The sequence below is a fragment of the Amblyraja radiata genome, chromosome 35 (genome assembly GCF_010909765.2).
Source record: "Amblyraja radiata isolate CabotCenter1 chromosome 35, sAmbRad1.1.pri, whole genome shotgun sequence".
In the NCBI taxonomy this organism is placed as follows: Eukaryota; Metazoa; Chordata; class Chondrichthyes; order Rajiformes; family Rajidae; genus Amblyraja; species Amblyraja radiata.
This window is the reverse complement of record NC_045990.1, coordinates 4,038,924-4,054,789: the sequence shown is the minus strand read 5'-3', so window position 1 is coordinate 4,054,789 and position 15,866 is coordinate 4,038,924. Positions and strand designations below refer to the sequence as shown.

The 15,866-nt window shown below is 47.6% G+C and overlaps 1 protein-coding gene across 1 annotated transcript in view; it reads left to right on the top strand.

Moving 5' to 3' along the window:
• Window positions 1-10,011, top strand: part of LOC116991949 (adenylate kinase isoenzyme 5-like) — a 54,463-nt gene extending 44,452 nt beyond the window's left edge. The window contains exons 11-14 of the mRNA XM_033050960.1: window positions 2,856-3,019; window positions 5,029-5,145; window positions 7,008-7,199; window positions 9,787-10,011. Of these exons, the coding sequence (XP_032906851.1) occupies window positions 2,856-3,019; window positions 5,029-5,145; window positions 7,008-7,199; window positions 9,787-9,852 (539 nt within the window). The 3' untranslated portion in view covers window positions 9,853-10,011. The remainder of the gene's footprint in view (window positions 1-2,855; window positions 3,020-5,028; window positions 5,146-7,007; window positions 7,200-9,786) is intronic.
• Window positions 10,012-15,866: the final 5,855 nt, after the last annotated feature.

The following is a 15,866-nucleotide window of genomic DNA, read 5'->3' as shown; positions in this document are numbered from 1 at the left end:
TGCACCATTCAATCATGGCTGATCTATCTCTCCCTCTCACCCCCATTCTCCTGCCTTCACCCCATAACCCCTGACACCCGTGCGAATCAGGAATGTGTCGATCTCAGTCTTAATAATATCCACTGACTTGGCCTCCACAGCCGTCTGTGACAAAGAATTCCACAGATTCACCACCCGCTGACAAGAAACTCCTCCTCATCTTTCTAAAGGTACATCCTTTTATTCTGAGGCGATGGCCTCTGGTCCTAGACTCTCCCACTGGTCATAGGATTTTCATCGAAGACATTTAAAGAAGGGGAACAATATTTCGGCTTGTGAGAAAGGAGTTGCTTTTGGTTCTTTCAAAGGGGCAGCACAGACACAAGGGCTGAATGGCCTCCTCCTGGTTCAGGATAAAGCCAAGGTGGTGTGGAGTACTGCCAGATACTGCTCTCTATGGGAAGATCTCTCCAACACATACAATGATCCTCCCCACCCTCATCCAGGCCTGTGGTGCCTGTGTTGTGAGTTTCACCCCATCCATCTGCCCTCTGACCTTCACTCTGACCCCCCCCCCCTGTAGAGCAAGTTCAAGTTCAAGAGTTCAAGAGAGTTTATTGTCATGTGTCCCAGATAGGACAATGAAATTCTTGCTTTCCTTCAGCACAACAGAATATAGTAGGCATGAATAAATACAGAACAGATCAGTGTGTCCATATACCATTGAATATATATATATATATATATATATACACACACACATAAATAAGCATATAAAGTGCAATAGGCTATTAAAGTTCAGATTTCTGTTTGAGTTAAGTTTAATAGACTGATGGCTGTGGGGAAGCAGCTATTCCTGAACCTGGATGTTGCAGATTTCAGGCTCCTGTACCTTCTACCTGAAGGCAGCGGAGAGATGAGTGTGTGGCCAGGATGGTGTGGGTCCTTGATGATGCTGCCAGCCTTTTTGAGGCAGCGACTGTGATAGATCCCTTCGATGGTAGGGAGGTCAGAGCCGATGATGGACTGGGCAGTGTTTACTACTTTTTGCAGTCTTTTCCGCTCCTGGGCGCTCAAGTTGCCGAACCAAGCCACTATGCAACCGGTCAGCATGCTCTCGACTGTGCACCTGTAGAAGTTAGAGAGAGTCCTCCTCGACATACCGACTCTCCGTAATCTTCTCAGGTAGTAGAGGCGCTGAAAGTTTGAAAGTTAAGCAAAGGCTTGACTTTGAAACTCCCGGCTTTGTCTTCAAATCCGTTCCGCCATCACACTGCTCCCAGTTGCTGTAACCCCGATCTCTTCAATCCAAGATCTCCAGGGATGTTTCCAAGATCTCAGCGTTAAACCCACAGTATTTATCCCAGAAATTGGAACAGGGAATTGGACCCTGATCCTCACCAGACCATTGGATACTGGCAGTCTCTCAAGGTGGGAGATCCTTCCTGGTCAGAGTAATTCACCATCGCATTAAGCCCGCCCAATTAGGGCTGTGGTCACCCCGTGCCAGGCTCTGGAATCCCCCCCCCCCCCGAATCCTGAACCTCCCTACTCTTATCCTATACTTTATCCTACACCCAACCATGTACCAAATCCTGGAGCTAATTCGACATGGTGGTGCGGGCTCGAAGGGCCGAATGGCCTCCTCCTGCACCTATTTTCTATGTTTCTATGACATCAAATTCTACATCCAATGTTATGAAAAATTCTATAGTTAATCCAATACCTAACATGTATCTAATCCTATAGTCAATTGCATATATAATTTTACACCAGATCCTGTATCTAATCCCATACCCAATCCCGCCTCAACCCGACACCTTATTTTATACCTAATCCTATATCTAAACCTATACTTAATTCCAAAACTAATACCATACCTAATCCTACACCTAATTCAAAACCTAACGCTACATAATCCTATATCTTATTCTATACCTAATCCTTACCCAACCCTATATGTAACCCTATGACTAATCCTATAATCCTTGATCATCCCCAATCAGTTCCTGCCTTCTCCCCATATCCCCTGACTCCACCATTTTTAAGAACCCTATCTAGCTCTCTCTTGAAAGCATCCGGAGAAATGCCTCCACCGCCCTCTGAGGCAGAGAATTCCACAGTCTCACCACTCTCTGTGAGAAAAAGTGTTTCCTCGTCTCCGTTCTAAATGGGTTACTCCTTATTCTTAAACTGTGGCCCCTGGTTCTGGACTCCTCCAACATCGGGAACATGTTTCCTGCCTCTAGCGTGTCCTAACCCTTAATAAACTTAGCGCCTCCCGGATGGTAGGAGGGTAAACAGTCCATGGTTGGGGTGAGAGCAGTCCTTGGCGATGCTGAGCGCCCTCCGCAGATAACGCTTGCTTTGGACAGACTCAATGGAGGGGAGCGAGGAACCGGTGATGCGTTGGGCAATTTTCACCACCATCTGCAATGCCTTCCGGTCGGAGACAGAGCAGTTGCCATACCATACTGTGATGCAGTTGGTAAGGATGCTCTCGATGGTGCAGCGGTAGAAGTTCACCAGGATCTGAGGAGACAGATGGACCTTCTTCAGTCTCCTCATATGCCTAATCCTATACCTGATTTTATACCTATTCCTATACCTAACCCTATACTAAATCCCATATCTAATCCTACATCTAATCCTAGTGCTAATGCTCTACACCTCCTTAGTCCTCTACACCTCCGGATACATTCACTAAGCCACCACCTCTTTACCAAGCTTTGGTTACCTCCGTGTTAATTTTGTACTCGCTAATTGTCCCGCGACGCTCCTGAGAGGCACCAGGTACACCAGAGTCGCTTCATGTTTTAGGGTCTTGTAAAGGAATGGAGAGGCCAATCTTGCGGTGACCTGCTCTCCTGTTTCAGGGGGCCCTGGGTCAGGAAAAGGGAGCCAGTGCGTGAAAATGATGGAGAAATATGGCTTCACACACCTGTCCACTGGCAACCTGATGCGGAAGGAGATCAGTAACGAAACGGACCGAGGTAAAAAGATTAAGAAGATAATGGCAGATGGAGGTCTGGTCCCATTGGTGAGTAGCTGGTGTCCCCCCGTCCACCCCTCCCCCATCACTTGCCCACCTTAGTTCCACCTGTGGGAGGGAACCAGGGCACCCAGAGCCAATTCAGAGAATATAGATACATGATAAGGGAATAACGTTTAGCGCAAGGTAAAGCCAGCAAAGTCCGAACAAGGATAGTCCGAGGGTCACCAATGAGGTGGATAGTGGTTCAGGACTGCTAGATGCAGGAAGATTATTCCCAATGTTGGGGAAGTCCAGAACAAGGGGTCACAGTTTAAGGATAAGGGGGAAATCTTTTAGGACCGAGATGAGAAAAACATTTTTCACACAGAGTGGTGAATCTGTGGAATTCTCTGCCACAGAAGGTAGTTGAGGCCACAGTTCAATGGCTATATTTAAGAGGGAGTTAGATGTGGCCCTTGTGGCTAAAGGGATCAGGGGGTATGGAGAGAAGGCAGGTACAGGATACTGAGTTGGATGATCAGCCATGATCATATTGAATGGCGGTGCAGGCTCGAAGGGCCGAATGGCCTACTCCTGCACCTAATTTCTATGTTTCTATGACTGTTCTCTGGTTGTGGTAGGATGGTTCAGTTGCCTGATAACAGCCGGGAAGAAACTGTCCTTGAATCTGGAGGGGTGCGTTATTACACTTCTGTACCTTTATACCTTGTAGGCCTGCACTCAAATCTGGTGCCATAATAGATGATACTAAATAGTCTGATCTCCTTCACCCAACCATGGTGGCACAGTGGCACAGCGGGTAGAGCTGATGGCTCACAACGTCAGAAACCAGGGTTTATAAGTTCAGGTCACAGGAGCAGAATGAAGCTATTTTGCCCAAGTCTACTCCACCATTCAATCGTGGCTGATCTATCAACCCCATTCTCTTGCCATCTCCCCATAACCCCAGTCACCCATACTAATCAGAATCAACGGGTTCGATCCTGACCAAGGGGGCTGTCTGCGTGGAGTTTGCATGTTCAACCTGTGACCGTGTGGGTTTCGTCCGGGTGCTCCGGTTTCCTCCCACACTCCAAAGACGTGCGGGTTTGTAGGCTAAAATGCTAAGTACAGTCAGTTAATCAGCAATAGGCCTTTTTAAAGTGTTGAAACAAGGAACTGCAGATGCCGGTTTACCCAAAAAAAGGACACAATGTGCTGGAGTAACTCAGCAGGTCAGGCAGCATCTCTGGTTAACATGGATAAGTGACTTTCTGAAGAAGACTCTTGACCCGAAACATCACCCATTCCTCCTCTCCAGAGATGCTGCCTGTCCCGCTGAGTTACTCCAGCATTTTGTGTCTATCTTCGGTGTAAACCAGCATCTACAGTTCCTTCCAAAACATTTCTGTATTGCTGGTTGCATTTCTTTCAGGACATCTAAAGTACGTGTAGCCAAGGTGATACTTCCAAAGTGTGGTCCTTTTTTTGGAAAAAAAATTCCCCACCACAAACATGACAATGCAGCACTAATCAATTTGTTCTTGCGATAGTGGCTCCTCAAGTAGAGAGAGTGCTACTCCTGCCTTCATCGATTGGGGCACTGAGTACAAGAGTCAGGAGGTCATGTTATAGCTTTATCAAACTTTGATGAGGCTGTAAATATCTCCTTACGCGGACTGGCCACAACATAAACAGGCATCGTTCAAAGTGTTTTCCCAGGTTTTTGAGCTTTAGATACAGCTCCGAAACAGGCCATTCGGCCCACCGAGTCCGTGCCGACCAGCGATCCCTGCACATTAACACTATCCTACACACACTAGGAACTATCTACACATAAACCAAGCCAATGTCCTGCAAACCTTTATCTTTGGAGTGTGGGAGGAAACCGTCGATCTCGGAGAAAACCCGGGCGGAGAACGTACTGACTCCGTACAGACAGCGCCCGTAGCTGGGATCGAACCCGGGTCTCCGGCGCTGTCAGGCAACAACACTACCGCTGCGCCACCGTGCCGCTGTTAATCGATCTGGCAATTAGTTTTTGGTCTTTTAACTTTGGGTTCTGCTTGTTTCAGGGAATAACATTGGATCTTCTGAAGGATGCTATGATGGAGAACCTGCAGGAGACCAAAGGCTTCATGATCGATGGGTATCCCCGGACTTTGAAACAAGCCGAAACCTTTGACAAATCAGTGAGTGTCTAGACCTTGTGCACAACTAATGTCCAGATCACCCTACTCCTCACCCACCTCCACCCTCGTCCAACAGTCAGACCTGCCCCATGTGAGGCTGCAACATCGCGGTACAGGAGCTCACATAAGTTGCTGTTAGTTCCCCCAACAAGATCATAAGACATGGGAGCAGAAGGTGGCCCATTGAGTCTACTCCGCCATTCAATCATGGCTGATCTATTGTTCCCTCCCCACTCCAATCTCCTGCCTTCTCCTCATAATGGTTGATGCCCTTACTAATCAAGAACCTACCAATCTCCACCAATAAGAGTTTGACTCTATGGCAGTGGCACTGCCAATCTCAGCCAAGGAACAAGGCAGATGACTACAGAGGTCTGGGCAGCGTGTCTACTGGATGGGGTTATCGTTGAACTAGCTTTTTCATAAAATTGTTCCTCTTGTCACCAAATTTCAATGTGGTAACAAATCTGACAAAGTAGAGGCATGGGGCCATTTTAGTTTTATTGTGAGTCTGTGAGTTTGCGGCTTAAATTCTCAACTTGTGTGTGATTGCATTTGTGTGTGTGTGTGTGTGTGTGTGTGTGTGTGTGTGTGTGTGTGTGTGTGTGTGTGTGTGTGTGTGTGTGTGTGTGTGTGTGTGTGTGTGTGTGTGTGTGCATGTGTGTTTATGTTTAGTTTGTGTTTGTGTGTGTGTGTGTGTGTGTGTGTGTGTGTGTTTACGTGTGTGTGTGCGTGTGCATGTGTGTGCGTGTGCGTGTTTACGTGTGTGTGTGTGTGTGTGTGTGTGTGTGTTTACGTGTGTGTGCGTGTGTATGTGTGTGTGTGTGTGTGTGTTTACGTGTGTGTGTGTGTGTGTGTGTGTGTGTTTACGTGTGTGTGTGCGTGTATGTGCGTGTGCGTGTTTCCGTGTGTGTGTGTGCATGTGCATGTGTGTGTGTATGTGTGTGCGTGTTTACGTGTGTGCGTGTGTGTGTGTGTTTACATGTGCGTGTTTACGTGTGCATGTGTACATATGAGAGAAGTGGTGCCACCATTTACCTCCCCTACCCCTCTCATTGTCCTTGGGACTGTGGCTGTGAGCTGCTATGTTCACATGTTTGTTTGTCCTCCAGTCAATGTAGTTCAGAACGTATTTGGAGGTTGTAGAGTTTAATAGCCTGGTGGCTGTCGGGAAGAAGCTGCTCCTGAACCTGGATGTTATCATTTTCAAACTCCTATATCTTCTTCCCGATAGCAGGAAATGAGAGAGTGGCCAGGGTGGTGTGGGTCTCCGATGATCATTGAACCACAGTACAGAGTTTGTACGTTCTCCCTGTGACCGTGTGGGTTTTCTCCGGGAGCTCCGGTTTCCTTCCACACTCTGAAGATCTGTGCAGGTTTGTAGGTTAATTGGCCTCAGTAAAATTGTAAATTGTCCCTAGTGTGTAGGATAGTGTTAGTGTGCGGGGATCGCTGGTCGGCATGGACTCGGTGGTCCACAGGGCCTGTTTCTGCACTGTATCTCCAAAATCTCTAAAAACAAAACAAAAAAATTTAAATTTGGGCCATTTAACCATTGACTATACGTACATGTGACAATAAGATGCAGACACTCCCTGGCTGACATAAATGGCTGTACCCATTGAATCATCAAACCAGTTCAGTTCAGTTTCAGTTGAGTTTATTGTCACGTGTACAGTGAAAAGCTTTTGTGTTGCGTGCTAACCAGTCAGCGGAAAGACAACACATGATTACAATCGAGCCATTTGCAGTGTACAGACACACGAGACAGGGAATACCCATTGAGGCACTGCAGTGCGCGTGTGTAGGTTGTGTAGGTGGAGGTGCGTTGAGCCCGTGACCCTCTCGCGCTCTCTCCACAGTTCTCCACTCCCAGCGTGGTGCTCCTCATCGACTGCAACCCCGAGGTGATGAAGCAGCGGCTGATAAACCGCGGACAGACCAGCGGCCGCTTCGACGACAACGAGGTGACGATCAGCAAGCGGGTTGAAACCTACTTCGTGGACTCTGTCCCGGTGGTGAAACATTACGAGAACAAAGGACTACTAAGAAAGGTACGCTCCCTCTCACGACTTGCAGTGCGGTGTAAAGCCCCCTGTCCCACTTAGGAGACCTAAACAGCAACCTCTGGTGACCTTGCCCGCCACCCAAGGTTTCCATGAGGTCACTCTCCCTAAGGTTTCCGGAGGTTTTGGCCACTCTCCCTAATGGTCGAAACTGGTTTCCGTGTGGTCGATGCTTCATCGAGGTTGCTGCTATTTTTTCATCATGATTAAAACCGGCCTCGACTAAATATAGGTTGCCGTCTTAAAAATCGATCATTTTTTAGTCGCAGGTCTAGCCGAAGCCGTTTTTCTTCACAGTCAAGGAAGGTTTTCAACATCTGTGTGGGGGTGGTAGGAGGTTGCAGGTCACCTCGACCTTGATTTTATTTTGGGTGGCGGGCAAGGTCACCAGAGGTTGCTGTTTAGGTCTCCTAAGTGGGACAGGCGTTTTATAACGACAGCAAAAATTGTCGCCACTGCCGCGGAAAAACTTATCAACATGTTGAAAATTTTGATGCAGTCGCCCAAAAAATCGCCTAAGTGGGATAGGCCCATAAGACTTTACCCTCGGAGGTTCAGGGCAAGAGGGGAGGGTACAGAGAACCAGGTCCATGACCCGTTTACACTCTCCCTTCACTCTAAATCCGTTTCTGTTATCCTCCCCACATTCCCATCAACTACCCGCTGATCTTTCACAGATACAGTCATGGTCACCCAGCACGGAAACAGGCCATTCAGCCCATCTCATCAATGCTGACCAACAAGCCCCATCTAAGCTAATCCCATTTGCCAGTGTTTGGCCCATAACCCTCCAAACCTGTCCTATCCATGTACCTGTCCATGTGTCATTTAAACGCTGTTGTAGTCCCAGCCTCAACTACCTCCTCTGGCAGCTCGTTCCATACACCCACCACCCTCAGAGTGAATCCCTCAGGTTCCTATTAAATCTTGCTCGTCTCATCTTAAACTTAAGTTCTGCGGTTCTTGATTCCCCTACTCTGGATACAAGACTGTACATTCACCCTATCTATTCCCCTCATGATTTTATACAGCTCTTTCCAATCAGCCCTCAGCTTCCTGCACGTCAAGGAATAATGTCCTCGCCTGCCACAACCTCTCACTGTAGCTCAGGCCCTCAAGTCCTGGCAACATCCTCGCAAATCTTCTCAGCACTCTTTCCAGTTTAATGGTATAGTTGATCATAGATCACGCAGCACAGGAACATGGCCTTCAGCCAACCAAGTATTCGCTGACCATTAAGTATTCATTTACACAAAGCCAAGTTTCAGTTCCAGTTTAGTTTATAGTCACGTGTACCGAGGTACAGTGAAAAGCTTTTGTTGAGTGCTATCCAGTCATTTGAAAGACAATACATGATTACAATCGAGCCATTTACTGTGTACAGATACATGATAAAGGAGTAACGTTTAGTGCAAGGTAAAGCCAGCAAAGTCCAATCAGGGATAGTCCGAGGGTCACCAATGAGGTAGATAGTAGTTCGGGACTGCTCTCTGGTTGTGGTAGGATGATTCAGTTACCTGATAACAGCTGGGATCTTGGATAACATAACAACTTGCGGCCTTGGATGGGAGCTGTTCCCAAACCATGCTGTGATGCTTTGGTCCCAAGATCAAGGGTGGCACATTATCTCAGGGAGGATTAACACTGATGGGATCAAACACTGAGGATGTTTCCACTACTGGGAGAGTCTAGGACCAGAGGGCACAGCCTCAGAATTAAAGGATGTTTCGTTAGGAAGGAGATGAGGAGGGATTTGTATAATCAGAGGGTGGTGAATCTGTAGGATTAATTGCCACAGACGGCTGTGGAGGCCAAGTCAGTGGATATTTTTAAGATAGAGATAGATTGATTCTTGAGTAGTGAGGGTTTCAAGGGTTATGGGGAGAAGGCAGGAGAATGGGGTTAGGAGCAAGAGATAGATCAGCCATGATTGAATGGTGGAGTAGACTTGATGGGCCGAATGGCCTAATTCTGCTCCTATCACTTATGATGATGAAAATCACTCCGCGTTTGTGTCAATGCTCTGTGCTAACCGCTTGGTTATTTCTCTCTCCCTTTCCCTCTCCTCCCACTCCCTCCCTCCCCCCCCCCCTCTCTCGCCCCCGCTCCCCCTCTCTCTCTCTCTCTCCCTCTCTCCCCCCTCTCTCCCCCTCTCTCTCCCTCTCTCTCCCCCTCTCTCCCTCTCTCTCTCCCTCTCTCTCCCCCTCTCTCCCTCTCTCTCTCCCTCTCTCTCTCTCTCTCTCCCTCTCTCCCCCTCTCTCCCCTCTCTCCCCTCTCTCCCCCTCTCTCCCCCTCTCTCCCCTCTCTCTCCCTCTCTCCCCCTCTCCCCCTCTCCGCCTCTCTCTCCCCCCTCTCTCCCTCTCCTCCTCTCTCCCCCTCTCCCCCTCTCTCCCCTTCTCCCCCTCTCTCCCCTCTCTCTCCCTCTCTCTCCCCTCTCTCCCCACTCTCTCCCTCTCTCTCCCCCGTCTCTCCCTCTCTCTCCCCTCTCTCTCCCCTCTCTCCCCCTCTCTCCTCCCTCCCTCTCCATCTCTCTCCCCTCTCTCCCCTCTCTCTCCCCTCTCTGTGTCTGTCTTAGATTCAAGGAGTGGGGACAGAGGACGATGTCTTTCAGAGCATCACTGCGATCATCGATGAACTTTAGCAGCTGAGACTCCGGGTTACAAAATCCTCAAGCAGTTGCCCTGTGATCAGATTTCCCACAATTAACATCAAACATTTGTGTTCATGGCTATTTAGGAGAATTAACCAGGACCCCAATAAAATGAGAGTTAAAACTCCTGGATAACTTTCACCGACAGCCCCTTAGAAACTATTGTTTTATGCCAGTGACTTCTGTGTATACATTCTTTATAAACCGGAGGGATGAATTACAGATTTTTCTTTCAAAGCTAAGTACCATATATATGTGTAAATATGACAGTGTCAACTCTCCCCGACTTTGGATCTTTCTTAATTCATAAGTTCATAAATTCATAAGCGATGGGAGCAGAATTAGGCCATTCAGCCCATCAAGTCTACGCCATTCAATCATGGCTGATATATCTCTCCTTCTCAATGCCATTCTCCTGCCTTCTCCCCATAACCCCCGACACCCGTACAAATCAAGAATCTATCCATCCCTGCCTTTAAAATGTCAATTTTCTTAGCCTCCACAGCCTTCTGCGCAATGTGGTCTAGCAAGGTAGCTCTGCCCAGAACAACATCTTCAGCAGGGACCATAAAACACAAGGATGGCTTCATTTGCAACTCATTTATTTGTGGGCAATACACCTCAAAAGGACACAAAGTGATGTAATAACTCTACAGGTCAGGTAGCATCTCTGGAGAACATGGATGGGTGACATTTTGGGTCTCGAACTGAAATGTTACCTATCCATGTTCTCCAGATATGCTACCTGACCTACTGAGTTACTCCAGCACTTTGTGTCCTATTGTCTATTAACCAATTTGGTTCTCCTCCTTAAGACCTCCCTGTTATACAGTACACATGCATCCTCTGACTCAGTCCTGTCTGTGATTCACTTGGGAGATTACACATAGCCACACTGTGACACATTGACACAGTGTAGCTGGGCATCGAGTCATGTCACACACCTACTGGCCTGATAGCCTGTGAAAACCACTGCAGATATACACTAGAGGCAAGTTACCCGATTGTGAAGGACTGCAAATGTGTTCAGGGGAACAAGATGCAGATTCGATTGCATCTTATCCCCAGTAATTGTGTTGTGGGTGTTATGATCACGACAAATGTCTCCTATCCATCTCCAATCCAGCTGGTTTTTTTTAAATCCCTTCTGTCAGGGAGGGAGTTCCAGTTTTTTGACCAAACGCTGATGACAGAATGGCAACAAACCTTTTATTCTTTGTGTTTTAAGGTGGTCCAGCGTAGCTGGTAGAGTTGCTACCTCACAGCGCCAGATACCCTGGTTCGATCCGGACCTATTGTGCTGTCTGTGTGGAGTCTGCATGCTCTCCCTGTGACCGCGTGGGTTTCCTCCCACATCTCAAAGAAGTGCGGGTTTTTCGGTTGTGTAGGAGGCATCTGTCTGAAGAAGAGTTCTGACCCGAAACGTCACCTATTCCTTTTCTCCAGAGATGCCGGCTGACCCGCTGAGTTACACCAGCATTTTGCATCTATCATTGAGTTAAAACATTAATTGGCCTCTGTAAAATAGCCTCAAGGTTGCAGAATGCAAAACCAGGGTAACATCAATGGTCAGTGTGGACTCGATGGGCCGAAGGGCCTGTTTCCATACTGTATCTCTAAAATCTAACTTCTAACGGAGTTTAGTTGCTGCGCCACTTGCAGGGCAATTTGGAAGGGATAGAATTCCTACATTGTCCTTCCAGGTGGAAGATCCGCAGACTTGTGAGGAGCTGCTGCAGTTAAAAACAAACTGTTGGGCGGCACGGTGGCGCAGCGGTAGAATTGCTGTCTCACAGCGCCAGAGACCCGGGTTCGATCCTGACTACGGGTGCTGTCTTTACGGAGTTTGTACGTTCTCCCTGTGACCACGTGGGTTTTCTCCGGGAGTTGCGGTTTCCTCCCACACTTCAAAAACGTACAGATGTGTAGATTAATTAGCATAGCTAAGTTGTAAAATGATCCCCAGTGTGTGTGGGTTAGTGTACGGGATGATCGCTGGTAATCGTGGACTGAAGGGCTTGTGGCCGCTGTATCTCTAAGTAAGTAAGTAAGTTTATTGGCCAAGTATTCACATACAAGGAATTTGCCTTGGTGCTCCGCCCACAAGTGACAACATGACATACAGTGACAGTCACGGATGACTCAGAAAACACTAAACATTAATAATAATATAACATTAATGATGAAACACCATTGATCAAGCATGTGAACCAACACAATACCAGATCAAAGGAAGGCTACAGATTTTTGGCTGTTGAGTAGAGCAACTACTCGTGGATAAAAACTGTTTTTATGTCTGGCTGTGGCAGCTTTCACAGTCCGGAGTCGCCTTCCAGAGAGAAGTGATTCAAAGAGTTTGTGGCCAGGGTGAGAGGGGTCAGAGATGATCTTGCCCACTCGCTTCCTGGCCCTTGCAGTGTACAGTTCAAAGATTAGACTGTTGAAGGACTGTCAGTGGGACAGGCAGCTTCTGTGGGGGCAAGGTTTCAGGTCCAGACATTGTATTGGGGGGAGCAGTCAGGATGCATTTGGTGAGTTGCCTGTGAGACTGTGTTAGCTGCTGCAGGCATTACTGGCTAACAGCAAGGATGTCACTAGTTGGGTCTCAGTATTGGAACACTATATGGTGATGGGTTGACTCACTCATGTTTGGAGCTGGTTACTGATTCTGTTACTTATGAACATATATCTCATGATGATCTGGGTCTTGCCACATGCACTGCTTCATAATCGTAAGATTTTAAATATTAAATTGTATAATCAATAGCAAACATTCCCACTTCTGACAAGATGCTGGAAGAAAGAGTCTGAAGGAGGCTCCCGACCGAAAAGCCACCCATCCCCCCCTCCAGAGATGCTGCCTGCTGTGTCAAACTTCCGAAGAGTCAGTCAAAGATCATGTACTATCAGGCAGTAGTTGTCCTGGTCATTAGCCCCTGCTTGAAACATACAAGATTGTTAAGGGCTTGGACACGCTAGAGGCAGGAAACATGTTCCCGATGTTGGGGGAGTCCAGAACCAGGGGCCACACAGTTTAAGAATAAGGAGCAAGCCATTTAGAACGGAGACGAGGAAACACTTTTTCTCACAGAGAGTGGTGAGTCTGTGGAATTCTCTGCCTCAGAGGGCGGTGGAGGCCGGTTCTCTGGATGCTTTCAAGAGAGAGCTAGATAGGGCTCATAAAAATAGCAGAGTCAGGGGATATGGAGAGAAGGCACGAACGGGGTACTGATTGGGGATGATCAGCCATGATCACATTAAATGGCGGTGCTGGCTCGAAGGGCCGAATGGCCTACTCCTGCACCTATTGTCTATAGCCTATTGTCTACCTCTTGAGGTCCCACAGCCATGGAAAGGTCCTGGTAACTCACCACCCAGCTGATGAAGCAGTTTCCCTCCACAGTGCACACGACCATGAGTGAAGACAGACCTGCAAGAAGGTGATGGTCAGGCGCTGAAGTCCAGAGCAACTGTGCGGCACGGTGGCACAGCGGTAGAGTCGCTGCCTGACAGCGCCAGACACCCGGGTTTGATCCCGCCCACGGGTGCTACAGACCGCGTGGGTTCTCTCCGGCTGCTCCGGTTTCCTCACACACTCCAAGGACATGCAGGTTTATAGGTAAATTGGCTTGGTATAAATGAAAATTGTCCCTAGTGTGTAGGATAGTGTTAGTGTACATAGAAACATAGAAATTAGGTGCAGGAGTAGGCCATTCGGCCCTTCGAGCCTGCACCGCCATTCAATATGATCATGGCTGATCATCCAACTCAGTATCCCGTACCTGCCTTCTCTCCATACCCTCTGATCCCCTTAGCCACAAGGGCCACATCTAACTCCCTCTTAAATATAGCCAATTAACTGGCCTCGACTACCCTCTGTGGCAGCGAGTTCCAGAGATTCACCACTCTCTGTGTGAAAAAAGTTCTTCTCATCTCGGTTTTAAAGGATTTCCCCCTTATCCTTAAGCTGTGACCCCTTGTCCTGGACTTCCCCAACATCGGGAGCAATCTTCCTGCATCTAGCCTGTCCAACCCCTTAAGAATTTTGTAAGTTTCTATAAGATCCCCTCTCAATCTCCTAAATTCTAGAGAGTATAAACCAAGTCTATCCAGTCTTTCTTCATAAGACAGTCCTGACATCCCAGGAATCAGTCTGGTGAACCTTCTCTGCATTCCCTCTATGGCAATAATGTCCTTCCTCAGATTTGGAGACCAAAACTGTACGCAATACTCCAGGTGTGGTCTCACCAAGACCCTGTACAACTGCAGTAGAACCTCCCTGCTCCTATACACAAATCCTTTTGCTATGAAAGCTAACATACCATTCGCTTTCTTCACTGCCTGCTGCACCTGCATGCCCACTTTCAATGACTGGTGTACCATGACACCCAGGTCTCGCTGCATCTCCCCTTTTCCTAGTCGGCCACCGTGTGGGGTGTACGCACACCACTAGTACGGGGTGATCGCTGGTCGGTGCGGACTCGATAGACTGAAGGGCCTGTTTCTGCGCTGTATCTCTAAACTAAACAAAATCACCCAGATAAAAATAATATTGTCAAACGTCAGCCTTGTCTGTTACTCGTACTATATCCATTTAAATGTAGCAGGTTTTTAATTTGAGCATGAGGGATTGTCTGGTTTAAGGGATTGCTGGATTTGTGATTTTCTGGAAATTTATGACCAATTTCAACTGAATTCATACACTGTTGCAACTTATCTACTTAATAAATTTGCTTCATTGAGCATGTTAATGGCTGAATAAGCTGATAAATGTAAATATCCCTTTTGCGCATACTTGCACCCGGTCAAAAGGTAATCATCTCAAGTCTTAAGTACATAAAATACTGGAATAATTCAGCACTTTGTGTCTTTCTTTGGGTAGATAGAGATGCTGCCGGACCCCGCCGAGTTACTCCAGCACCTTGTGTCTTTCTTTGGTATAAACCGGCACCGGCACCTGCACTTCCTTATTTCCACATTCAGATTTAAGGACATGTTTACCACTGCCCTGTGTTGTTACAGCGAAATAACTGAGGGAACGTTACTCTATCAAAGTCTGAGCCCGAAGAATGGTCTCGACCCGAAACGTTACCCGTTCCTTCACTCCAGAGATGCTGCCTGTCCCGCTGAGTTACTCCAGCATTTTGTGTCTATCTTCGGTTCAAACCAGCATCTGCAGTTCCTTCCTCCACAGATGGGCTTGCCTGACGGAGAGGGGCAGAGGAGGGATTGCAGCGTAGGTTCACCAGGTTAATTCCCGGGATGGCGGGACTGACATATGATGAAAGAATGGAGCGACTGGGCTTGTACTCACTTGAATTTAGAAGGATGAGAGGTGATCTTATAGAAACATGTAAAATTCTCGAAGGATTGGGTGTGCCGGATGCAGGAAAAACGTTCCCGATGTTGGGGGAGTCCAGAACCAGGGGTCACACAGTTTAAGAATAAAGGGGAGGCTATTTCGAACTGTGATGAGGAAACACTTTTGCACCCAGAGAGTTGTGAATCTGTGGAATTCTCCGACACAGAAGACAGTGGAGGCTAATACACTGGATGTTTTCAAGAGAGAGTTAGATTTAGCTCTTAGGGCTAACGGAATCAATGGATATGGGGAGAAAACAGGAAACAGGGTACTGATCTTGGATGATCAGCCATGATCATATTGAATGTCGGTGCTGGCTCGAAGGGCCGAACGGCCTACTCCTGCGCCAATTTGCTACGTTTCTAAGAGTCATGCTGTAAAGAAACAGACCCTTTAGGCCAACACATCCATCACGAACTTCAAGTACTGATCCCACTTGCCAGCACTTAATCCATAACCAACTGTGTGTTGGCGATTGAAGTGCTCATCTAAATAAACGATGAGAGACTCTCTGCCTCCCACTCAGGCAGAATGTTCCAGATCCCAAGCACCAATGTGTGTGTGAAATATTCTTCAAACCATTGCTCACACCCTCAACAGTTGCTGCATTGTAAAAGTACTCAACTGTAATTGAGACCAGACC